General features: G+C 39.0%; 1 protein-coding gene across 4 annotated transcripts in view; it reads left to right on the top strand.

Annotated features, from left to right (window-relative positions):
- LOC131166304 (ubiquitin C-terminal hydrolase 12-like) overlaps positions 1-25524 on the top strand; it is a 95082-nt gene that overhangs the window by 490 nt on the left and 69068 nt on the right. For 2 of the 4 annotated variants that reach the window (XM_058124736.1, XM_058124738.1), the window contains exons 3-10: positions 456-597; positions 769-926; positions 10364-10629; positions 10797-11015; positions 11099-11207; positions 11286-11401; positions 11938-12036; positions 13962-14071. In XM_058124736.1, coding sequence (XP_057980719.1) covers positions 456-597; positions 769-926; positions 10364-10629; positions 10797-11015; positions 11099-11207; positions 11286-11401; positions 11938-12036; positions 13962-14071 — 1219 coding nt within the window. Of the gene's footprint in view, positions 1-452; positions 598-768; positions 927-10363; positions 10630-10796; positions 11016-11098; positions 11208-11285; positions 11402-11937; positions 12037-13961; positions 14072-25524 lie in introns of all 4 variants that reach the window. The other 2 variants (XM_058124735.1, XM_058124737.1) reach the window with 1 other exon arrangement.

Below are 25524 nucleotides of genomic sequence, written 5' to 3'. Positions count from 1 at the left end.
GTTCCTGAATTTTTTCATTTTTGGGTTACCCCTAGATTTTGCTTCGTAATGCTTTGTATCCTCGGGGCACACTTTTTTAGCTCTTATTAATGCAAAATTGATTGTATTCATCCAAAACTGTTCCCTGCTTCTTATTTTTCCATTCTTCAATTCTGGGTCACAGTATATTTTTTTTTGCTTCATAATAAGTTCACATATTCTGAGCCATGCTCATTGTTGTCAATATGATTTAAAGTTTTGCTTCCATGATGAAAAGAAGTGCGAGACTAAATTGAAGTATCGGATATTTGTTTTTTTTGTTGTTTTTGTTTTTCATTTTTGGAGTGCTTAAATAAAAAAAACAATCAAAATTGTTATTATTATTACTATTTTTTTCATGCCATCACCTCTGATGGCAACTATCCATTGAATTAGGGTTTTAAAATTCTATTTATTGTTTTTTTCGTCCTTAGTAGCACAAGCAGAAACTGCAAGTACAGATACTCAGACAGTGGAAGATCCGGCACCAGCAAGGTTCACCTGGACAATTGAGTGCTTCTCTAGGTTGAATACCAAAAAATTATACTCTGATATTTTCTATGTTGGAGGTTACAAATGGTACGCAACTGTTCCACATTTATTGGATGCCCTTTGTCTCAAAAATGGTGTTTGAGTTAGTTACTAATGCTTACTATATTGAATTCTTTATCCATTAAAATGTCTGCTTGCCTATTTTCCTCACAATTGTATTCTTAAGATATTTGCATTTAATTGCATCGTGTTGGTTAGGCGGGTGCTTATATTTCCAAAGGGGAACAATGTGGACCATTTATCGATCTATTTAGATGTTGCTGATTCTCCAACATTGCCATATGGGTGGAGTAGATATGCACAATTTAGCTTAGCTGTGGTCAATCAAGCTCATAGCAAATGCACTGTGAAGAAAGGTACTCCTCCTTGTGTCTCTGTCTTACAATATTATCTTGTTGTGAACTTATTTTTATTATCCTGCAGAAATACTGATTCTATATTTTCATGTAATTTTGGTTTGTATTTACATTCTTTATGAAAACTATGGAGTGCATTTACTTTAACATCTTACCCAGTGGTTTTATTTGAGAAAAATCTTGTTTTTTAGTTTTTAATTAAGTCATATGCATCAGGCGGTGTACCTTACCATCTGTGTCCAATTTTTTGGTATGAACTTATTAAAAAGAGAAGAATGTACAAGGAGAACAAGAAATCCTGCACAACAGAAGCAAGCAATAAAGATAAAGAATAAAACAAAAACAAGAAAACAAAACTAAAAAAATCAGGTTAATATTGTTAACCAATCCCGTTGGATATAAAAAAACCCTCACTTCTTTAAAACAACCAGCAGAAGCTCACCAACCGAAGCCAAATAATGAATCTTTTCCAATAATAAAAAATGTTCAGTCCCCCCCCCCCCCTCCTCACCTTCCCCAATAAAAACACAAGCATTTTGTTCAATCCACAAACCCCACAGAGCTGTGAGAACTGCACATCTGCAAAGCATGAGCATCCTTCCTTTTACCAAAACCAGCAAAAGAAGTGACCAAAAAATCCTCCACAAACTCCAGACAAATCCAATTTCTCCCAAAAGGCTAAAAGATTATTCCATATATTCAAAGCAAAGAAGCAGGGCAAAAGCAAATGTGATACTGTTTCAGAACTATCAAGACAAAGAAAACATACATTAGGAGAAAAAGCCTTTGAAGGTCTCCTACTCTGCAACAGATTGTTGGTGTTAACTCTATTAAGAACAAACAACCAAATAAAAGCATTGATTGGGGGGCGCTTGATAAAAGTAATTCTTAAGAATACTATTATCTATTGCATTTGGTAAACTTCATGCAGAATAGTTAATCTCAATATCATTTTTTTCAGAAATGAAATTAAAAGCATTAATTTTTATGTAAATACGGTATTTATGAAGTGGATTGTGTTATAGGGCACCAAATGGGTGTCAACTCAAGCACAAAAATTCAATTAGAGGACTAGAAATCAAGAAGATATAACGTTGTTTGCACATTAATGTTGTTCTGCCTTAGACCAAAGCTCAAAGTTTGCGGCCATGTGTCTTTGAACCTAATGAAAGACATCTCTTCCCCTCCAAAAGTAGCCACGAAATGATAACAATGCATGAACTACATTGACTTTAGTGGCATGATTGTTAGTGACTTTGTTGTGGCGCTTTATAGGTTAGATGAGTGTGGTTTTATCGAGGAAGAGGGTAGGTGTAGAAAGGTCAAGCTTAGCAATGAGTTAGACATCCTCCTTTTGAGAGAAGACATGAGTTGGTTTCAAAAAAATCTATGGTGAATTGGGTTAAGGAGGGGGAATTGTGACTCAGGTTCTTTCAATAAGGTTACAAATGGGAGCAAGGAGGAAAAGTTACATCAAGGAGTTGATTTTGGACTTTGATTAGGTGGTGAGAGGGGTAAAGACTGGATAGGAGTAGAGATCACTAATTTCTATAATTCCCTTTTCAAAGGAAATTCCAAATAGATAGATGGTGGAAGGCCTTGATTGGAGTTTCATTTAGGAGAACTTTGCTCTGTGGTTGGAAAGACCTTTTGAGGTTGAGGAAATTTTAAAAACGGCTTTTGACGTGATTAGATGCAAGGTCCCCGACCTGAATGTTTTTTTTCTTTCAAGAAAATTGGGGTGTGTTGAAATTGGATGTCCTCAAATTCTTTGAAAAGTTTCATAATAAGGATATGGTGAACACTAGAGCTAATTCCACTTTATCACCTTATCCCTAAGAAAGAGAGAGCTAGAAGAGTTGGGGACTCTATACTAATTAGCCTTGTTAGTGGCCTTTATAAAATCTTGTCTGATTTCCTTGCTAATAGACTCAAAATTGTCTTAGGAGAAACTATCACCCTTCCTCAATCTGCTTTTATCCATGATTGGCATATCTTAGATGCGGTGTTGGTGCCTAGTGGCCAACGGGGTGGTAGAAGATGCAAAGAGGAGGGGCAAAAAGGGTATTGTATTTTAAGTGGATTTTGTGAAAGCCTATGATAGGATCCATTGGGGTTTTTTAGATAAGGTGATGAGAGAAAAAGACTTTGGGGATTTGTGGAGAAAAAAGGATCAAGGGTTGTCCCACTTCATTCCATATGTTTGTCATTGTCAATGGTCAACCAAGAGATTGGTTCAAGGCCTCTAGGGGTCATAGACAAGGGGACCCTCTAGTTCCCCTTCTTGTTCACCTTAGCTGTTGATACCCTTGGTTGGTTGTTTTTTCATTCTCAGGCAAGGGGGTGATCAGAGGCCTTTGTGTGAGGAGGATAGAAGTGGAGATTTTGCATTTCTAGTTTGCTGATGACACTCTGCTTACTTATTGAGAACAATTTATAAAGTTTAGGAAGGCTATTCTATTGCCAAAATCTTTGAGAAGGTTTGGGGTCTTAAGATCAACTTGTCCAAGGGTGGTAAGGCTAGCATTAACATGATTGAGAGGACCCTTTAGAATGTCAAATTGGGTGTAGGTTGCGGATCCATACAAGGGCCCCTTACTTATCTCGGCCTCCCCCTTGGAGGTAACCCAAACTCTAAAACCTTTTGGGATCTTGTCTTGGAAAAGGTGGCTAGGAGATTGGAGGATTGGAAAAGGGCTTATTTTTCCCTTGGGGGCTGTGCCACTCTCATTAGTGCTTCTCTCTTGAATATTCGATTTATTATCTCTTTTTGTTTAGAGTTCCTTCGAGAGTTGTGAAGTCCTTATAGAGGTTGATGTGTAATTCCCTTTGGTATGGTCTCAAGGAGGGTAGGCATGACCATTTTGTTAGCTGGGATATGCTTCGCAAACCTAACTTGGAGGGGGGGTTTTGGGTGTTGGGAATGTGGTGTCTAAGAACATCTCTCTTATAGGTAAGTGGCTCTTGAGATACCCTTTGGAAAATAAATCCTTTTGGCATAAGGTGATATAGATATAGAGTAAGTACTAGATCAAACATAATGGGTGGGAGATGAGCAGCAGCAACATCATTTCTCACGGTTGTCCCTGGAAATTTATCTCTTAGGTAGCTAATAAGTTCTTTCCTTTTATTCGGTTCAAAGTGGGTAATGGCAAAAAGTCTATTTTCGGGAAGATGTGTGGGTGGGGGTGTCTTTGTTGAAGCTGAATATTTCTTGTCTTTTTAATCTTTCTGCTCTTCATAATTCTCCTATTAGTTCTTTTATTTCTTCTTTTTTTGGTTTTTTTTTTTTGGCGGGGGGGGGGGGGGAATCCTTCTTGGGATTTCCCTTTTTTTTAGGTATCTCAATGGAAGAGAGGTTGATGAGTCACTACTCTTATTTCCTTGTTGGACCAGTGCATTTACTCTTTTAGTGAGGATGAGAAAGTGTGGGAGGGGGATTTATTAGGTATATTTACTTCTAAATCTTTTCTATCTCACTTTTTAGAAACCCATAGCCCTAACCCTTTTCCTTGGAACCACTTACGTTGGAGGGCTAAGGTGCTGAGTAAGATTGCTTTTGTTTGGAACGTGATCCTAGAAAAGATCAACAAACATGATATGTTTCAAAGGAGAAGACACTATATGGCTCTTAGTCCTGATATGTGCTTCATGTGTTGTGAAAACAATTAGTCAAATTGTTGAAATCCCAAGTATCTGTGGGAATATGGTGTAAATTAGGAAAGTGGGTAAATGTAGAAGATTGTATATTATTCTGTAGGGAGATTGTTCCTTGTTTAGAATATTTGATTTTATTATATATTGTAAGATTAGGATGTACATAATTCAGAATTCAAGAAATACATAATTCCATTATGTTTTCATGGTATTAGAGTTAGGGTTTCTAAACCTTAGTTAGCAATGGCAGACGGTGCCGTCAACAGCACAGCTCCGTCGTTCGATCGATTCCTCGACGTCCGCTTTCTATCCCAACCGAAAACCGCAGTCGATGGCGCCGGTGGTGACGAGCTTGACGTAGACGACATCTTCTGGACTAGCGACGCCGACACAAGTTAGGGGCACTTCGCGGGATCCCGTAGTTTCTCGGCATCCTGGCCGCATTGCCTGATGATGAGTCAAGGGCGAAGGCCACATCTCCCAGATATACGCCATCCAAGCGCCTTTGCAACAAGATTGTCGGCTTCTCCACCCACCTCATGAAGCGAATCTAGAAGGGTCCCATTCGGGGTATTTCTCTTAAGCTGCAAGAGGAAGAGCGCGAGAGGCGCATGGACTTCGTACTCGACATCTCCGCCATCAAAACCGATGAGATTAAAGTCGACAAGGAGACCACCGACATGCTCACCGCGTTCAGCATGACGGATCTTCCCAGAGTTAGGGAGGACGAGTTGGTGGCTGCGCCGGTGCCGACTGCTTCGTTTGGCTGTTGGGCTGACGGACCCTGTAGGAACATCAACCATTGCACGGATAAAATCCCCCTTGAACCTCATAGAGACGTCTCAGTTAACGAACCAATTGAATCGATGTGCTCAAAAAGACCAGGGAGTGATTTCTACGACCAGTCAGCGTCACCTGCACATCTCGTTCGTGGTCGCCGGCGACCACAGAGTGCGAGTAGGATGAGAAGGGGAAGAAATGCATTGCGTGGCCGAGAGGAGGAAGAAGAAGAAGAAGAAGAAGAAGAGGAAAGACTGGAGCAAGACTTTGACAGAGAGATTGGGATTGATAAGAACATGTTGAGGTTGACTAGACCTTGTTATTATGGAGCTTCTTCTTCAAATACTTCTCTGGATTTTTTAGCCCAAAGTGGTAATTTTTTGCAAGCTTTGAATATAACCTCTAAATCCAAAACTCCTTGGATTATTGATTCTGGTGCTTCTGACCACATGACCGATACCTATCATCTTTTTTCATCATATTCACCATGTGCTGGAAATTTTAAAGTTAAAATTACAGATGGGTCACTCTCGTCTGGTGCAGGCAAAGGGAATATCCGACTCTTTGACTCCATCACACTAGAGTCTGTTCTTCATGTTCCTAATTTATCCTGCAACTTACTATCCATTAGCCAGTTGACTAAAAACTCCAATTGCTTTGCTAAATTTCTTCCCTCTCATTGTGTTTTTCGGGCCTATCATTGGGGAAGATGATTGGCAGTGTTAAGGAGTATGAGGGACTCTACTACTTTGAAGAGACTAATGTGAGTGAACAATGTAAAACTGCTTCTAGTGATAGTGAAATTTTGTTATGGCATTCTAGGATGGATCATCCAGATTTTCAATTTCTAAGACGTTTATTTCCTTCTATTTTTTCAAATCAAATGTCTTTTGAATTTCAGTGTGAGTTTTGTGAACTTGCAAAACATCAGCGTAATTCACTTTCCTAAATCCACATACAAACCATTTAGACCCTTTACATGATTCACAGTGATTTATGGGGGCCCTCACGTTCTTTTAATCGCACTCACATGAGATGGTTTGTTACTTTTATTGATGATCATACTCGTGTTTGTTGGGTTTACTTGTTAAAAGATAAAACTGAAGTTCGTTCCATTTTCGCTAGTTCCCACTCTATGATTCAAATACAATTCCAAACTCACATTCAAATTCTACGTATTGATAATGGTACGGAATATTTCAATGATATCTTGGGACATTATCTTCAAGAAAATGGAATTGTTCATCAAAGTTCTTGTGTGGATACCCCTCAACAAAATGGGATTGCTGAATGTACAAATAAACATATTCTTGAAGTAGCTCAGGCATTGATGTTCACAACAAACATGAAAAAATATTTTTTGTGGCGTTGCCATTTTAACAACTACGCATCTCTTTAATCAAATGCCTAGTCGAGTCCTTTCTTTTGCAACTCCTCTCCAGAAACTCTAGGAATGGTTTCCTAACACTCGGCTCCACTCCAATCTCTCTTTGAAAATCTTTGGATGTACTGCATTTGTTCATGTTCATGCTCACAATCGGGATAAATTGGAACCTCGTGCCATTAAGTGCGTTTTTATTGGTTATTCTCCTACTCAGAAAGGCTACAAATGTTATGATCCTGTCACAAAAAAATTGTATGTTAGCCTTGATGTCACGTTCTTTGAAGCCACTCCTTACTTTCCAAAGCCCTCTCTTTAGGGGGAGAAATGGAGTGAAGATCGGTTCTTTGATTTCTCTGTTAGTGAATCTATGCCATACACTGAGTCTACTATTGCATTATTTCCTGATCTGTCATGCACAAAAGATCACTTAACCTCAGGAAAGAAAAACAACGCAGAAATACTTGTTTACTCAAGAAAGCGGAACACAAAGAACATGGAGAATCGCATACCCGAGGCACCAAGAGCGTTGGAACCAGTGATAGCTCCGAGCAACCATCAGTCCACACCCAATCCCGATCAGGTAATAGATGGTCATGAGCTTCCTTCTAATAAGCCTGTACCTGATGACATCAATTTACCCTTTGCAATTAGAAAACAAACCAGGTCATGTATTCAATATCCCTGGTCTAAATACATGTCTTATAAAAGCTTGTCTACAGGATATCGTGCTTTTAGCTCTAACCTTGACAGGATGAAAATTCCAAAGAATATTCAGGAAGCCTTGGAAATTCCTGAATGGAGGGAGGCTGTCATGGAGGAAATTTGGGCCCTGGAGAAAAATGGAACTTGGGACGTTATGGACTTGCCGAGAGGGAAGAAGCCAATTGGTTGTAAATGAGTCTTCACAATGAAATATAAAGCTGATAGGACAATTGAACGATATAAAGCCAGACTCATTGCAAAAGGATTTACACAGACTTATGGCATTGACTACATGGAGACATTTGCACCAGTGGCAAACTTGAATACAGTTCGGGTCCTCTTGTCCTTGGCAGCTAACCTAGATTGGCCACTACAGCAACTCGATATTAAGAATGCATTTCTAAATGGTGAGTTAGAAGAAGAAGTCTACGTGACAATATCAGCAGGTTTTAGTAAGAAAGGTGAAGAAAACAGAGTATGTAAACACAAGAAGTCCTTGTATGGACTCAAACAATCTCCCAGAGCATGGTTCGACAGATTTGCAAGAGTAATAAAGAACCAAGGATATCGACAAGGGCAATCAGACAACACTATGTTCTTCCAACAATTTGAAAGTGGTAAGAGAATAATTCTGATAGTGCATGTTGTTGATATAATCCTAATTGGGGATGATACTGTAGAGATGGAAAGATTAAAGAAAGTCTAGCTGCTGAGTTTGAAGTTAAAGACTTGGGACAAATGCGACATTTCTTGGGAATGGAAGTTGCTAGATAAAAAAAGGGTATCAGTGTCTCTCAACGAAAGTATATCACTGATCTTCTAACCGAAATTGGCATGCTTGGATGCAAACCTAGTAAACCCCGATTGAAACAGTAAAGAGGGTCGAAGACTGCGGAATATCAGTTGAAAAGGAGAGGTATCGGTGATTGGTTGGTAAGCTAATCTACCCATCACATACCAGACCCGATATTGCATTTGTGGTAAGTGTGGTAAGCCAACATATGCATTCACCAAAAAAGGCTCACCTAGATTCTGTGTACAAGATCCCCAGGTACCTTAAGGGCTCTCTGGGCAAAGGACTCTTCTTCAAGAAATGTGAAAGGAAGTAGAAATTTTTACAGATGCATATTAGGCAGGATCAATGGAAGATAGAAGGTCTACCACCGGATATTGCACCTTCGTATGGGGAAATTTGGTAACTTAGAGAAGCAAAAAACAGAATGTAGTGGCTCGAAGTAGTGTTGAAACTAAATTTAGGGCAGTTGCACAAGGAATATGTGAAGGACCGTGGTTACAGAAACTCTTGGAAGAGCTACATATTCCTGTGAAATTTCCTATCAAACTCTATTGTGACAACAAAGCGGCCATCAGTATCTCTCTCAATCCAGTTCAACATGCTAGGACTAAACATGTGGAAGTGGACCGACATTTTATCAAAGAGAAAGTTGAAGAAGGAACCATCTGTATGACTTACGTACCTATCAAGGAACAAACTGCAGATATCTTTACTAAAGGGGCAGCAGACAGAACTTTGATGATTTCATTAGCTAGTTGGAGATGATTAATATCTATGATCCAACTTGAGGGAAAGTGTTGAAATCCCGAGTATCCATGGGAATATGGTGTAAATTAGGAAAGTGGGTAAATGTAGAAGATTGTATATTATTCTGTAGGGAGATTGTTTCCTTGTTTAGAATATTTGATTGTATTATATATTGTAAGATTAGGATGTACATAATTTAGAATTCAAGAAATACAGAAATTCCATTTTGTTTTCACAAATGCCCATCTCTTTGTGCATTACAAGGTGGCATCCTCTTTGGAATGCCCTTTTCTCCTTTTCTCCCTGGTAGAGGAAGAGTGGGTGGCTCTGGGAAAGGTGAAAGACTTGCTTTTGGTTAATTTCAGGGGGTTTGGAAAGAATAGGAATGACAGAGCTCTATGCTGTGCGGCTGTTTTTCCCATCCTTTGGACCATGTGGATTGAAAGGAAAGCTAGGAGTTTCAGAAGTTGATTTACCTGCTCATGGCTTTTGTCGGATAGAGTGACTTTCCTAGCCTCCTTGTGGGTGCACTCCTTGGGTTTCTTTAGGGGTCTTTTGCTGTCTGACTTTACTAGAGATTGGAAGGCAGCACTCTTGTAATGGGTTTTGGATTGTATTTTGTTTTTCCTATTTTGGTATTTTCTGTGCTGTTTTTTGGTTTTTGTTTTTTACAGCTCTTCTTGTTGGTTGAGGAGGATTCGTTGTCCTCCAATCAAGTACTCCATTTTTCAGGTTTAATAAAATTGTTTTTTTTTTTTTTTTCTATATATAAAAAAATCAGCCATTGCAAACGCATCAACTGTATTGGACATATGGTGTAGGTTGTGGCATTCTTCGGAAGATCTCATTGATCTATCACTGTATTTGATTAATTAGATGGTTTATTATTATGATTATTTTTTTTGGGGGGGGGGGGAGTGTTGGAGTCGTGAGAAATTTACAATACATTACTCAATGTTTTGATTGCTTTCTAGTTCTACTGCTTGGGATGAAAAGTTTAGTTTACTTTGGATATTTGACATTGTGATCTAATGTTAAACTTTGATGACCAAACATTCTTGATGAACTGGTGGTGATATTTTTAAATTGATGCATTTAGAAATATATATTGTTTTTAGTTATATTTCTTCTTCTTTGTATGCTTTATGTAGGCAGATGCCTAGGTTTTGGGAATCAATGTCCCTCTTCCCCAAAGAAAAAATAAAAACATATAACAGAAGAAGAACAACAAGAAGAAGAGGTTTCACTTACTAAAAAAAAGAAAAAAAAAAAAAGGGCAGGGAATCCTACTGCCCTTGTTTATATGCAATATGCGATTAAATTACATGTTTGGTGATAATTCCCATGCCCTCGCATTGATGCATTCTGCAGACACACAACATCAGTTCAATGCTCGTGAGAGTGATTGGGGTTTCACTTCATTCATGCCTCTTGGTGAACTCTATGATCCTAGCAGAGGTTATCTTGTGAATGATACTTGCATTGTTGAAGCTGTTGTTGCTGTCCGTAGGGTGATTGATTACTGGTCGCATGACTCAAAAAAGGAGACAGGTTATGTCGGACTTAAGAACCAGGGAGCTACTTGTTACATGAATTCCCTCCTCCAGACACTGTACCATATTCCTTACTTCAGAAAGGTCATATTTGGTCTCTTTTATTTTTTTTAATTTTTATTTTTGATAAACAAAGAATTTATTAGAAGAGGTAAGAATGTACATCAGAAGAATATCATATTTGCTCTTATTAACTTGTCACATTGACAATATTTGCAAGGAAACACTGTTTTGAGATTTGTGTATTTCAGGCAGTGTACCATATGCCAACAACCGAGAATGATATGCCGTCAGGGAGCATTCCTCTGGCATTGCAAAGTTTATTTTATAAGCTCCAGTACAGTGACACTAGTGTAGCGACAAAAGAGTTAACAAAGTCTTTTGGATGGGATACATATGATTCGTTCATGCAGCATGATGTGCAAGAACTCAACAGGGTTCTTTGTGAAAAGCTTGAAGATAAGATGAAGGTATAGGGGATTATAAGTATCTGGTTTTAGATTCTTTGCTCACATGGAAGTGTTTCAAGTGGACAAATTTTTTTTTTTCTTAGGGAACTGTTGTTGAGGGCACCATTCAGCAGTTATTTGAAGGGCACCATATGAACTACATTGAATGCATTAATGTGGACTACAAATCAACAAGAAAGGAATCATTTTATGGTACATATTTCAAATTACAGTAACAGGATTATAATATCATTGAGTTTATCAGCTTTACTCAACTGTATTTTATTGCAGATCTTCAGCTTGATGTCAAAGGCTGTCGGGATGTTTATGCTTCTTTTGACAAGTATGTAGAAGTGGAACGTCTTGAGGGTGATAATAAGTATCATGCTGAACAACATGGTTTACAGGTTACATTTCATCAAGACATGGTTTTTTTGTAAATTCTGACTTGTGTTTTTAGATCTTTGCTTAAATAAATCCCACTGTACAGTTTTTTAATGATTCTTGATGAGTTTGAGCAATTCTGATAGCAAGTTGTCTTCTTTATTTTTTTTTCATCTTTTTTGATGATTCATTCTGTTTTTATTTATTTATTTTTTTCTTTGGTTACATTTAACCCCTCTTCTGATACATACATATATACATATATATATATACATATATACATATATACATATATATATATACATATATACATATATATATATATATATATATATACATACATACAAACATATGTATACACACACACACACGCACCCTCACACACACACACACACACACATTTATTTGGATTCCTGAAGATGTTCTCCCTCCTTTTTTTTTTTTTTCGCTAAGCCCTATGAAATCTAGTCTGTATGTGTACTTCTATTAGAGTCTTTTGCTCAAATGAACAGTGTTTGATGATGGTTCTCATTGTACTTTATTTTTTCGACCTTATCAGGATGCTAGGAAGGGGGTCCTTTTTATTGACTTTCCTCCGGTCCTTCAACTGCAGCTAAAACGGTTTGAATATGACTTTATGCGGGATACAATGGTAAAGGTTAGTAATTGAGTAATGAATCCTTTGGCTTGACAATTTCTTTTTTGGATGGTAGCTACACATAGTTTGCATTGATTTATCCATTTTGATTAGTATTAGAGTTAATTAGCTGCATTAACATGATATATTTGTGTCTACTCTTTGATACATAAAAAGGCGATATATGGCTTCTAAAAAAGATGTCTCGAGGGCCATTTTAACTGCAGGAAGTACTGCATCTGCTTTAGAGTTTGAGTAGGAACAATGCTTTGGGTTCAAATGGCATGTTCTTGTGATACAGATAATGATGTCTGAAACAGAAATTTGGTATTATCAAAGGCATTATTTATATTGGAATAATTTAACCAATATGGGAGGTATATTAGCTAGTTTAATTAGTGGATGTAAATCTAACGATCCAGTATTATATAAATTTAGTAAGGTAAAGAGATTTGATGAATTGTGAGTCGAGTTATATGAGTTTTATTTGTAGAAATCCTGGGGTTAATCAATGCGATCTCTTCTTATTGCTTTTTCTATTCCCTTCCCTTTATAATCTTGTCATTATCATCCTTTTTAACCTATCTTTTTTGCTTGTGTAACCATCTTGCTGCCCTTGTGAAAGCCTTTGGTGATACAAGGTCAAGAAGAAAAGGCATTTTGCGGAAACTAGCTGGGTTAGATGATCTGATGGAGGGGAGGTCTCTCGAATGAGTTTGAACAACTTCATTTGAGGTAAGATGTTTGGAGGCAGAAGCCTAGGATGAATTAGGTTAAGAATGGGTTTTGTAACACGAGGTTTGTTTCATAGGGTGGTGAGTGGCAGGAGAAAAAGGAATTTTATAAAAGAACTAGAAGATCATAGGGGTTGTTTACTAGTGAATGGTTTTGAATCTTGATTATAGACCTCTATAGGGGCCTATTTTCAAACAATTTAGGAGGAGCTAGGATTGAAGGGGTTGAATTGGTATTCTATTTTGATTGGCAAATCGGAGTGTCTTGGAAAGCCTTTTTGTCAAGGAGATTAGAGGTGCTGTGTTTGAGATGGATAGAGAGATCCCCAGGGCTGAATGGGTTTTTACCACTTTTTCTTTCTCTCTTTCTTTCCCTGTCTCTCTTTCTAGGACAGTTTGGGTTTTTTGAAGGATGATCTTTTCAAAGTCTTTCATGAGATTTTTGACAATGGGGTGGTAGGTAGGAGCCTCAACTCCACTTCTATTACATTGTTGCTCAAAAAAAGACTATGCTACTCCTGCTAGAGTTAAAGACTTTAGACCAATTAGTTTGGTTACCAGTGTTAATAAGATTTTAATTAAACTCAGATTATCATCAGTCTTGGTTGATGTCATCTCCCATTAGTAGAGTGCTTTTGTTAGAGTGCTTTTATGGTGATAGATTTTAGATGCTACATGGGTAGCAAATGAGGTGGTTGACGAAGTGGTTAGAAGAAAGAAAAGGGGCTTGGTGTTGATATTGGATTTTGAAAAAGCCTATGACTGGCTTTTGGGATTTCTTGAATGGAGTTTTGGATAGAAAAGGCCTTGGGGGAAGATGGGGGTAGTGAGTTTGTGGGTGTCTCTCCTACGATTTTTTCAATCTTAGTGATCAGGGAGGTTATGTCCCCATTTGGCAGCATTATTACACTAGCACTTGTGGTACTTATCACTTAAAAAAAGTGCTTGTACAAAAAAGTGGTGTTTAGAAGAAAGCGTTAAGTTCTTAATATATACCTAAATATATGGGACTAAAGTCTCCCTTAGGCAGTCCATTGTCATAAATCTTCTTTTTGAAAGTTTTCAGTTATATTACTTATTGAGGAGTGAAGAATTGATGTGATTGACATTAAGTGTTCAAATATATGTATATTTGTACACATATTTTATATTATATGTTTAGACATTTTTAACTGCTATCGCCTGTTAACCTGCTATTTTTGATATTAACAGATAAATGATCGCTATGAGTTTCCTTTGCAACTTGATCTTGATAGAGAGAATGGGAAATATTTATCGCCAGAGGCAGACAGGACTGTTCGTAACCTTTACACTCTTCACAGGTATTAGTAATCGGAATTTTTATGGAAGTGATTTCATGGCTAGTGCATGCGTCCGCAGACATGTGTGGGGGGGATTGGTTTGGGGTTGGTGGTAGGAAAGAAACCAATTAGTGAATTATCTAATTCTTTTAGAAAACATTGTTTGATGTCCGATGTTAGGTGAATTGTCTATGCTAGATAGTTAGCTGTCCATTACTAGGCCTTCCTCCAATTTCAAGAAAACAAGCAGCGATCTTATCAGCTGGCTGCTGGTGGATTAGTCTACTACATAGACTTATGTTGTTTTTTAAATCTGTGACATTTTCATTTTTTAGGAAAAGCCAAGCTGATTATTTCGTACAACTTTTCTCATTCTGCATTTATCTGAAAAATATTACATTTCTTTTTTGGGAGAGTTGTAGAGAGTCAATTCTTTTGTTTGAATTGTTGGGTTTAGTGACTATGAAGAGTAATTGAGTGTATCCATTAATTCCTTTTATTTTTAATTTTATAAAAGAACTCAGTTGAGTTTATATTTCCTTGAGTTGATTGTTTTTTTTTTTGTTCTTGTAAATAAATTCTTTTTGTACATGGGTTTGCACCCCTTGACTACCTTTTGATGCACACACAGACACATGGTGTATCTTCTCTTTGAGTGCAAAAAAGGATATTTTCCTTGCAAATGCAAAAGAAGGTTTTCTTTAGTAAGCACAAATATTATTTATTTTAAAAAGCCAAGGCAGTAGTAACCTATTTACATGGTAAGATATCACTGTAAGTTTACATATAACAAAAAAGCATAAGAATGACTTTCTGGAATGAGAACAACTGCCTGGTATACAGACTAGAAGTGAGAATGAACCTATTTAGTTTTGATAATATTAATCAGGAGTCTATAAAAATATTTGTTGCTTTGTCATTGTGACAAAGCTAAGAGTAGCGTAATCAAGTCCTTCCTTAAGGATTGGAGGGGTGATGTGGTGTGCTTGCTAGAAGCTAAGGTGAAGATGATGGAGCAGATCTTGATGAATGAACTCTAGGGCCGAGCTGCTTGTGATTGGATATCCCTTGGAGCAGTAGGTAGCTCAGGGGGTATACTAGTCTTGTGGAAGCCTAGTGTGGTGGAATTTTTGGAACACTCCATAAACCCCTTCCCAGTCTCTTGTTTGTTCAAAAGCACGAATGGTAACTTTCAATGGATTTTCATAGGGTTGTATGGCCCAGGTGAAGTATCCTCTAGGTCTTTTTTAGGAATGAGTTCTTTGAGATAAGGAGTAGATGGGATGCTCCTTGGATTATTGGAGGCGATTCCAATATGATTGTGTATTCACATGAGGGGGTAGCCTTGAAACCAGTAGCATGAGAGAATTCCTTGACTTTATCATTGTGAATGACCTTATTGATCTCCTTGTCATTGGTGGCAGCTTCACTTGGTCCAACCCCAGGGAGCCGTCTTCCTTTTCAAGGATTGATAGGTTCCTAATTTTGCTTGAATTGGAACTTCATTTTCCCACGTTATTCATAGTACTTCCTAGGTCCATCTCAGATCATTTCTCTGTCTCCCATGACATGGGGGCAGTTAAATGGGGGCCAACCACCTTTTGCTTTGAGAATATGTGGTTAAAACATGATGGTTTGGGGGAGTTAGTGAAAACTTGGTGGTCTTCTATTTTGGTCATGGGGAAGGCTAGTTTTGTGCTTGCCTCAAAATTGAAAGGAATAAAAGAAAAGCTTAAGATTTGGAATAGAAACATCTTTGGAAATGTTCAAGCGAAGAAGATTGTTATCCTTAATGGCATCAAAGAGATTGATGATAAAGAATTAATCCAGGGTTTTAACGATGATCAAAGAGCCAAAAGAGCTATGCTTAAGAAGGAATTGTATGGGGTGATTATTCTTGAAGAGATATCTTGAAGGTAGAAAGCCAGAGCTCTATGACTTAAAGAGGGAGGCTGTAATACAAAATTCTTTCATCAGGCAGCAAATGCTCACCGTAGAAGTAACACCCTATCCAGCATTGAAATTGGGGAAGTCACCTTAACTAGGGAAGAGGATTTTAAAAAGGTATTTGTGATTTTTATAGACATCTACATTCAACCCAATGCTTAGAGGCCTACAGTGGATGGCATCAATTTTAGACCCCCTAGTTCTTCCACTGCAGAGTGGCTTGACAGACCTTTGGAAGAAGCAGAAGTACTCCAAGCTACTAAAAATTGAAATGGGGATAAAACACCGGGTCTAGATGGTTTCTCCTTGGCTTTCTTTCAAGCTAACTGGAGCCTCCCAATCATGACTTGTTAAATATGTTCGAGGAGTTCCATAGATCAGGAAAATTTGTCATTTGCATAAATACCACCTTTGTAACTCTTGTTCCAAAGAAAGTTGGGGCCATTAGCATGAAAGATTTTCGCCTCATTAGCTTAGTGGGAAGCATTTATAAAATCATTGCCTAAGTACTTGCTGAAAAGTTCAAAAAAGCAATATCGGAAGTCATTGGTTAGTTTCAACATGCTTTTGTGGCTGAAAGACAGATTATGGATGCTGCCCTTATTGCTAATGAAGTTGTGGATGCCTATTTGAAGGAAGGAAAAAGGGGAATAGTATGCAAACCGGATATGGAGAAAGCATTTGATCATGTCAATTGGAACTTCCTTCTTTGCCTCCTTAGGAAAATGGGCTTTGATGAGCTTTGGTGTAGTTGGATTGCATAATGCATAAAAACTCCAAGCTTCTCAGTGCTCATTAATGGCTGCCCTTCTGATTTCTCTCTCCTCGAGAGGCTTGAAACAAGGAGATCCCCATTTTTTTTGTTTATTTTGGTCATGGAGGTGCTTAGCCTCATGCTAATGAAAGCTATTGAAGGAGGGATCTTTAGAGGTCTCAAGGTGGGCAAACATGGAAGGCTTATAGAATTTTCTCATTTTCTTTTTGCAGATGATACTATTATGATCCCCTCCATATCCTCAACTTTCGAATGCATTTTGTTAGGGTTTGAGGTCATCTCAGGCCTAAAAGTGAACCTTGGCAAAAGTGAGCTTGTTCCTATTGGGGAGATCACTGGGGGGGGGGGGGGGGGTTGTCCTTGCTGGTCATTTGGGTTGCAGGATGGGAACCTTTCACATTAATTGCCTCGGTCTCCCACTCGGAGCCAAATTTAAAGATGAAGGAGTCTGGGGTCCTGTTATTTAAAAGCTTGAAAGGAGATTGGCAGGATGGAAAAGAAATTTCTTATCCAAAGGGGGTAGACTCACTCTTATCAAGAGCACTTTGACAAATCTTCCAATTTGCTTCATGTCTCTCCTTCCCTTATTGGCCTCAGTTGCTAGGAGATTGGAGGGAATTTAGGGAAGATTCGTTTGGGGAAGCTTAGGGGAGGAGTTTAAATACCACCTTGTTAGATGGGGATTTGTGAAACAACCCATTTGTTCAGGAGGTTTGGGGTTGAATCCCTTCTCACTTTCAATAAAGCTCTCTTCAGAAAGTGGTTGTGGAGGTTCGTGAAGGTGAAAGATGACCTTTGGTGGAACATTATTGTTTCTAAATATGGGCTAGAGCACGATGATTGGACAACACACAATAGAGGAGGCCCCTATGGAGTGGGTGTATGGAAATTCATCAGGAAAGGATGGGATGATTTTCCTCAAACATTTCAAGTGGGAAAGACCAATGTTTACTTTTGGCATGATGTGTGGCGCGAGAATTGTATTCTTAAAGCTGCACTTCCTTCCATATACAGCTTGGCTTGTGACAGAGATGCCCTTATCAGTCATTACTTCCAAATCACTGGTCAGGGAATTTTCTGGGACATTCATTTTTTAAGGAACGTGGCAGGTTGGGAACTTCACACACTCTCTGAATTCTACAAATTTCTATACAATTTCCCTCACCAAAACATCCCTAATGAGCCAAAATGGGCTTTGGACAAAAATGGCATTCTCTTTGTTAAATATTTTTATAAGAAGCTCTCACCACTGGGAACAAATTGCAATAAACCCCCCAAGGTTCACATTTGGAGGACAGCTGTCCCTTCAAAGGGCTTTTTTTGCTTGGGAGTCCCCTACATAGAATATTTTAGTGCTAGAAAATCTGCAGAAAAGAGTGCTTACAGTCACGAATGGGTTCTTTCCCACTGCCCCTGGACAAGGAACATGTGGAATCTTTCGATGATTGGGTTGCGGTGGGTTACGGCAAATCAGTTGAAGGGGAGATTTGGGCTTGGAAAGGCATCAGAGCTACAAAGGAGAAGCAAAAGGCTTTGAACCTCATCCCTCTCGCCCTATTTTGATGGGCTTGGAAGGAAAGAAATAAGAGAGCCTCCAAAGATTCATCTACTTCACTTCAGACCTGCGAAGCCCAATGGATTACTGCTGTCTCCAGCTGGCTTAGTGGGAAAATTGTTACTGATCATTTTGTAATAATAAATGTTTGCGACACTCTACAGGGGGGTTGGCATCCCCTTGATGCCTTGATAATATATTTTCTTTTTTCTGATATGTATATATATATCAGTGTTTTAAAAGGCGTTCATGAGGCTTGATGCATTTTGAGCATAAAACGCCCTTAGGTTTAATCCTAAAATGCGTACTCCTCAAGGGAGGATGCGTACGCCTCAGGACGAAAGGTGCGCTTTTTATGCCTCATCTGGGAAGGCGTACGTCTCAGGACAAAAGGTGTGCTTTTTATGCCTCATATGGGAAGACATACGCCTTTTGGGAGCAGCCTGATTTAAAATATTAAAAAAAAAAACAAGTAAACAAAACTAATAGGGCTTTGATGAGCGTCAAAATCCCCCTCCATCGACGAAGTTTCTTTCTTCCAAGCTTCCTTCTCTCTTTGACCACTCCTCTAGCTTCTCGTCCCTTTCCGATGAGTCGACAACCCCTTCCGACGTCTCGTCTCTCTCTGACGACCCCTTGGACCTCTTGTCTCCTTCCACGCTTGCGTCTGGCTTTGAAGACTCCTCCAGCTTCTCGTCTCTCTCTGACGAGTTGACGACCCTTTCCAACCTCTCATTTGCCTCTGACGACCCCTTTTGACGTCTCGTTTCTCTCCGATGACCCATTTGGACCTCTCGTCTCTCTCTAGTGACCCTCTACAGCCTACCGTCTCTCTCCGAGACCCCCTACAGCCTCTCTGCTTCGAGATCTCTTCTCGGTATGAGGTCTCTCCTTGAACTAATTTGAGTATTCAACTCTCTCTCCAGTGTTGTTTGTAGCAGACTCCGAAGAGACTCCCTACCAGTGTCTCTAAAACTCAAGGTAAGCTGCAGCTGCTTTTGATTTGTTTCAGTTTTCACTTTTATACTATATATAAATTTATTTTATTTATTAATTATTTAAAAAAAACAGTCCCAAAATGCTTATGCCTCAATGCCTTAAGGCTTACGCCTCGCCTCGCAGAGGGTAAAACGCCTTGCCTTACACCTTCGCCTTTTAAAATATTGATATATATATAGCTAGCTTTTTCCCTTTGAGAAACTAAAGTTGAGGTTGATTCTTCTCTCTCTCTCTCTCTCTCTCTCTCCTGGAATTTACAATCACCTTAACAGCATTAAAAATGGCCAATAAATTACAAATTGATGCCATAAAAAATGCATTTATATGTAATCTTGTGCCAATATATGAAAATGAAAAATAATTTAGAAGTTTCAAATGTCATTAGAAGCTGCTAATACTAATTAGTTGAAAATGAGAGCAATGAGATTTGATATTATCATAGGCAGTAGAACAGAATTTTTAAAGAACCTTTTCACCCATACATTGATTCTCTCTGATATATTCCTGATCAGTGAAGGATAATATATTGAAAGGGCATCAAGGGGATGCCAGCCCGAAGTACAGGAAATCAACCACCCACCCTGAAGGGTGTCACAAAAATGAAAAATTACACTGAAGTCATTTGCTACAAGGCCACTAAGCCAACTAGTAACCGCAGTAAACCACTGCTATTTGCTGATCTGAAGCGATTAGATTGAATTTATAAACACTCTCCTGCTCCTCTCTTTCCAAACATGGCAGAAAAATTGTTAGAGGAATGAAAGATAAACTTTCTCCTTTCCTTTGTTGCCCGAATCCCTCTCCAGTCTAGAGCTCCCCTCCACAGAGCTGGCAGTAACCCACCCACCATTGCCTAATCAGTGTCAGATCCAAATTCCAAATATTTGTGGTCTAGAGGCAATCAAGAAGGACGTGCTCAACTGATTCTGCATCCCCATGCAAAGGGGGCATCTATTGGTGACGGAGAACCCCTGTCTCTGCAAGTTCTCCAGGTTCAAGACCTTACCATTAGTTGCTTCCCAGGTAAAAAAGGCAACTTTTGTAGAGGCTGATGTCCTCCAAATCTGAGACCAAGGGAAGTAAGTGTTGTTTGACTTCAAAGAAAAAAGTCTCCTGTAGAAGGATCTAACAGTGAAGACCTCCTTCTTATCTAAGGTCCAAACAGGAAGATTTGTGTTTAGGTGCTGGAACTTGTAGAGATTACTGTAGAAGTCAGTGAGCTGAAGGAGTTCCCAGTCTTCCACATTTCTATGGAATGGGATGTTCCAGGAAAACCCTTGATTTGTTGTATGAAGGTGCTGACTTATACGGGCATTTTGTTGCAGTCCAAGCTATAAATGGCTGGAAATAAGACACTAAGAGCCTCTTGATTACTCCACACATCATACCAAAAAATAAATGTAGTTACCATTCTCCACTTGGAATCTAATACAAGAAAAGATGTCATTCCAACCTTTCTTTATGTATTTCCTCACCCCTACACCATGTGGTCCTCTGCCAACTCAGGAGATCCAATCATTGTGCTCAAGCCCATATTTCACAGCAATGATTCCACCTCGAAGATGACCTATCTTTATCATGAATTTCCACAGCCATTTCCCAAGAAGGACTTTATTGAAGATGTGGAGGGACTTGAAACCATAGCCTCCTAAACAAATAGGTTATTTCATTTCACCATGCCCCATTTGACCAGGAGGAACTTGAATTCTGTCCCCAAGCTCCCCCATATGAATCTCCTTCAAATTCCTTCCAATCTCTTGGCAATAGAAGCCAGTAGGGGGAGGAGGGACATGAAATAAGCGGAAAGATTTGTCAAAGTGCTTTTAATAAAAGTGAGTTTGCCACTTCTTGTCAAAAAAGTTCCTTTTCCATACAACCTTTTTTCGAACTTCTCAATAATGGGGTCCCTTCTTTATCTTTGAATTTGGTTCCAAGAGGTTGCCGAAGGTAGTTGATAAGGAAAGACTCCAATTTGAAGCCCAAAAGTCCTGCAAGGCAAGGTCTTCCTTAACCGTTAGTCTGTCATCAATAAGAATAAACTCACTTTTTCCAAGATTTACTTTCAAACCTGAGAAAGCCTCAAACACTGCAAAATACATAACAGATTCCTAATGTGGAGAGGGTCATCTTCAAAAAGCAATTACAGTGTCATCCGCGAACTAGAGATGTGAGACCTTTAAGGAGCTCTTTTGGTAGCTTTTTTTTCAGCATGAGGCTCAACACCTCCGTCACCACAATGAACTAGAAGGGGGACAAAGGGTCCCCTTGTCTCAATCCTTTGGAGGAGTGAAAGAAATCAATAGGGCATCCATTGATGAGCACTGAGTGGTATATTGATGCAATGGGCGATCCATCTGCACCATCGGTCCCTAAAACCAATCTCTCTAAGAAGATAGTGAAGAAAGTTACAGTTACATGGTCAAAGGCTCACGCCAAGCTTGCAAAGCACACTACGTTTTCTTTCCCTTTGATAGGTATCCACCACTTCATTAGTGATGAGGGCTGCATACATGATTTGTCTTTTGGCCACAAAAAAGCATGATGACATTACCCATCAACTTTCAGAATGGCTCTTTTGATCCTCTTAGTAAGGAATCTAGTGGGGATCTTATAAATACTTCCCACTAGGCTGATTGGACGAAAGTCCTTAACGTTAATGGTCCCTGATTTCTTTGAAATCAAAGTAAGAAAAGTGGCAATCATGCTGCACACAAATCTACTTGATCTAGAGAAATCCTCAAAGGTGGCTGATAAAATCTTTTTTGAGAGCTCCCCAATTAGACTGGAAAAAAGATAAGGAGAAACCATCTAGACTAGGTGCTTTGTCTCCATTGCAATCTCTGATAGCCAAGGTCTTAAATTTCGATTTCGACTCAAATTTCGAAGCTCCAAAAATATGAAAATTTCGACGAAAATTTCAATTTTGATGTCAATTTTGATTTTGATTTGAAAAAATAACAAAAATTAGTAGTAAAGCATGGAATTCTTTGTGAAACTTTAGAAATGGTTAACAAACACAATAATATAAGTTTTAGGACTAATATATTACAAATTAAATACGTCTATGTTTTGTATGAGGTGGAAAAGTTGTAAAATAGTATGTGTATCAAACATATTTGTAAGATAATGTACATTAAACATATTCAGTTAATACAAATAAAATTCATAAATCATTTAAATATTTTTTATTATACAAATAATGGTAATTTAGACAATGGTTAAATAAAATGTTATTGTAAGTTTATTTTTTCATATTTTTTCATATAATTTCAAAAGCATTTGTAATAATCTTTTGTTTCGATAAAATAAATAAAATAAATTAAGATACAAACTTCACTTCACTTCTAAATTTCTCATTTGAATTCTAACGAAATTTCATTGTATAGTTAAAATTTCGACAAGTTTTGCTAAAATTTCGAGATTTCGATAAATTTCGGATGATTCGTTGAGATTTCAACGAAAATTAAGCAAGACAAAAATCGACTGCCATTTCGATTTCGAGGTTAACGAAAATCGGAAATTTCGACAATTTCGTGGAAATTTAAGACCATGCTGATAGCTTGGAGGATTTCAGCTTCTCTAAAAGGTCTCTCCAAATACTTTGCGATAGAGGGGCTGAGAAATTTGAAATTGATGCCATCCACTATAGGTCTCTTGTTTTCAGTTTCATAGTAAACAACTTTGTAGAACTCAGAGATACTTTTGATTTCCCATTCCTTTGACAAGGTGTTTTACTCAATTTCAATGCTAGAAATGTTGTTCAGTTTGCAGTGAACATTCACAGTCTGGTGGAAAAGTCTAGTGTTCCGATTTCCCTCCTTAAGCCATAAGGATCTACATTTCTACCTCCAGGCAATCTCTTCAAGGCTAATAAACTCAATCAATTCCTTCTTTAGCGATACCCTTTTTGCCCTACCGTCGGTATTGAGCCCTTGTCCCAGCTCCTGTTCATAAGGATCCTTGATGTCATTAAGAATAGTGGTCCTTTTTGCATGAATATTCGCGAAGGTGTTCTTTTTCCATACCTTGAGCTTTTCTTTCAACTTCTTTAGTTTTGATGCTAGCACAAAGCTAGCTTTAATGCTCAATTTGAATCATGGACCACCAATGCTAAATGAGATCTTTAGAACCATTGTAACCACATGTTCTCTAAGTAGAAAGGGGTTGGTCCCCATTTGATTCCTCCTATGTCAATGAGAATAGGCAAGTGGTTTGAAGTGGGCCTGGGAAGGAGTCCCTGAGTGGCAATGGGGATTCATATCCCAATTCATTGAAATAAAGAATTTGTTCATACTCAAGAAAGAAGCTGGCTCTCTAGTGTTGGACCAAGTGAAAGTCTCATGAGTTGAAGATCAGTGAGGCCATTCACATTGATGAAGTTCAAGGACATTCTCATGGAATCGTTGTCCGCTTTGCCGCCACTTCTTTCATGGGGGTACAACACCATATTGAAATCTCCTCGGATAACCCAAGGTGTGCCCCTTCGGCTTTTGATCCAAGAGTTCGGTGCAAAAAAAGGTGTCTATGAGGTTTTTCACCTGGGCCATAGACGCCTGCAAGAGCCTATAGAAAATTATCATCAAGGTTTTTGAAGAAAACACGACGAGTAAGAGTTGATGGAATGATCTAGCATTTCCACAACATTGAGATTCCAAACAAAAATTCCTCCTGTGTTGCCTGCAGCACCAATGTAGGCCCAACCCCAAGTCTCCCATCCCCATAGATCTTTGACTAGAAATTGATTCATATTTTCCACTTTGGTTTCCTGTGAGCAGACAATGTTGCCTCTCCATTCCTTAAGAAAGGACCTGATTAGACTTCTTTTGGATTTATTAGTTAGTCCCCGCACAATTTTCCTTAATGCAAACCATGCTACTACTTTCCTCCACCAAATTTGTACATCCTCCCAATTTACCATAATTTACTGAACATTCCAGGCATCTTAACTCCCTGTTTGTATTCGGTTTCCTGTTGTTGCTTATGGGCTTCCTAGAAATAAATTATGCCTCTCTCTTCTTCTTTTTCCAATCTCCTCAAACAGTCTCAAAACCTTTGGAAGAAACATCAGTGGCCTTGCTGACCATTTTCACCTTCTGTAGCACCCAATCAGAAACCTGCTCCTTGAATCGTGTGCTATCCGGATCTGAACCAATCAATGCTTCAATGTTGGGACTGCCCTTCCTCATGCCTGGGGCTGATTTGTAAAACCTCAAAGAGGGTTGTGGGAGCTGGAATCAGGGTTAAATCAGTGGTCGCAGTCCATGTGTTAGGGAGCCCTGATTCTGGCTCCTCAGCGTCTCAAGATGCCACAACCTGAGGGGTAGGAGGGTCCTGTGAAGGGGTAGTCCAGAGATTAGTCACCTTCCCCACTGCCTTGGGTGGACCTTTGCGGAAATTGAAGGACCTGAAAGCATTGGGTTGGGCTGAAGAAGAAGGTTTAAAGGTCGGGAGGCCGAAAGAAAAAGAGCTCGTTGAACGAATTGCTGATGTCCACCTCCGAGTCTGTCCCAAATTGAACAAAAGAGGAGAAAAGCTTGGGCCTGGCAGACTTTGATCTGGAGAAACAAGAACCAGTGAAACTCATGCTCTTTTTAATGCAAAAAGATTGCAAGCCTTCTGTCTTCTTCCTCGTCTTGTGTGGCCCTTGTGGCTTGTTAGCTCTTGGGATAAGTTGTATTGGTTCAGTACAGTGAAGTGAACACTGTGAGGGCAACAGCGAGATGCTGCAGGCTTCATCAAAGTCAAAGGAGCTTCAGGAGGGGCTGAAGTCTTCTTTACCTCCAAATTTGAGCTGAGGGATGAAGGTCTGAAGCGATCTGGCCTTGGCCTTCCAGAAAGAGGGTGATAGCAGGTGTCAGCCCATGAAAGAAGCCGCATTGGATACGTCTTTCCTCCCTTGGAGCCAAATCCCTTTGGGAAGACCAGCTGTCTCCAACCACTGCTATTTGTGTCCAAGAGAGTGAGGAACCTGCCAAGTTTGTTTGATTTCAGGATTACAGGCAGATTTTTGTCCTTGCTCCTCATTCTGCAAACCCACAGAGAGGTTGAGGGTGAGGCTCCACTTGAAAACCAGAACTATTTCCATGGTCGAAGGAACCAGGCAAGCTCCTCAGGCTCCAAATAAATTGACGGCAACTATCTCTTCAAGACTCTGTCAACCTTACAATGTTGGTGTGCTCACCTTTGATAACCAGGTCA

Source organism: Malania oleifera, chromosome 10 (genome assembly GCF_029873635.1).
Source record: "Malania oleifera isolate guangnan ecotype guangnan chromosome 10, ASM2987363v1, whole genome shotgun sequence".
NCBI lineage: Eukaryota > Viridiplantae > Streptophyta > Magnoliopsida > Santalales > Ximeniaceae > Malania > Malania oleifera.
This window is presented reverse-complemented; position numbering and strand designations above follow the sequence as displayed.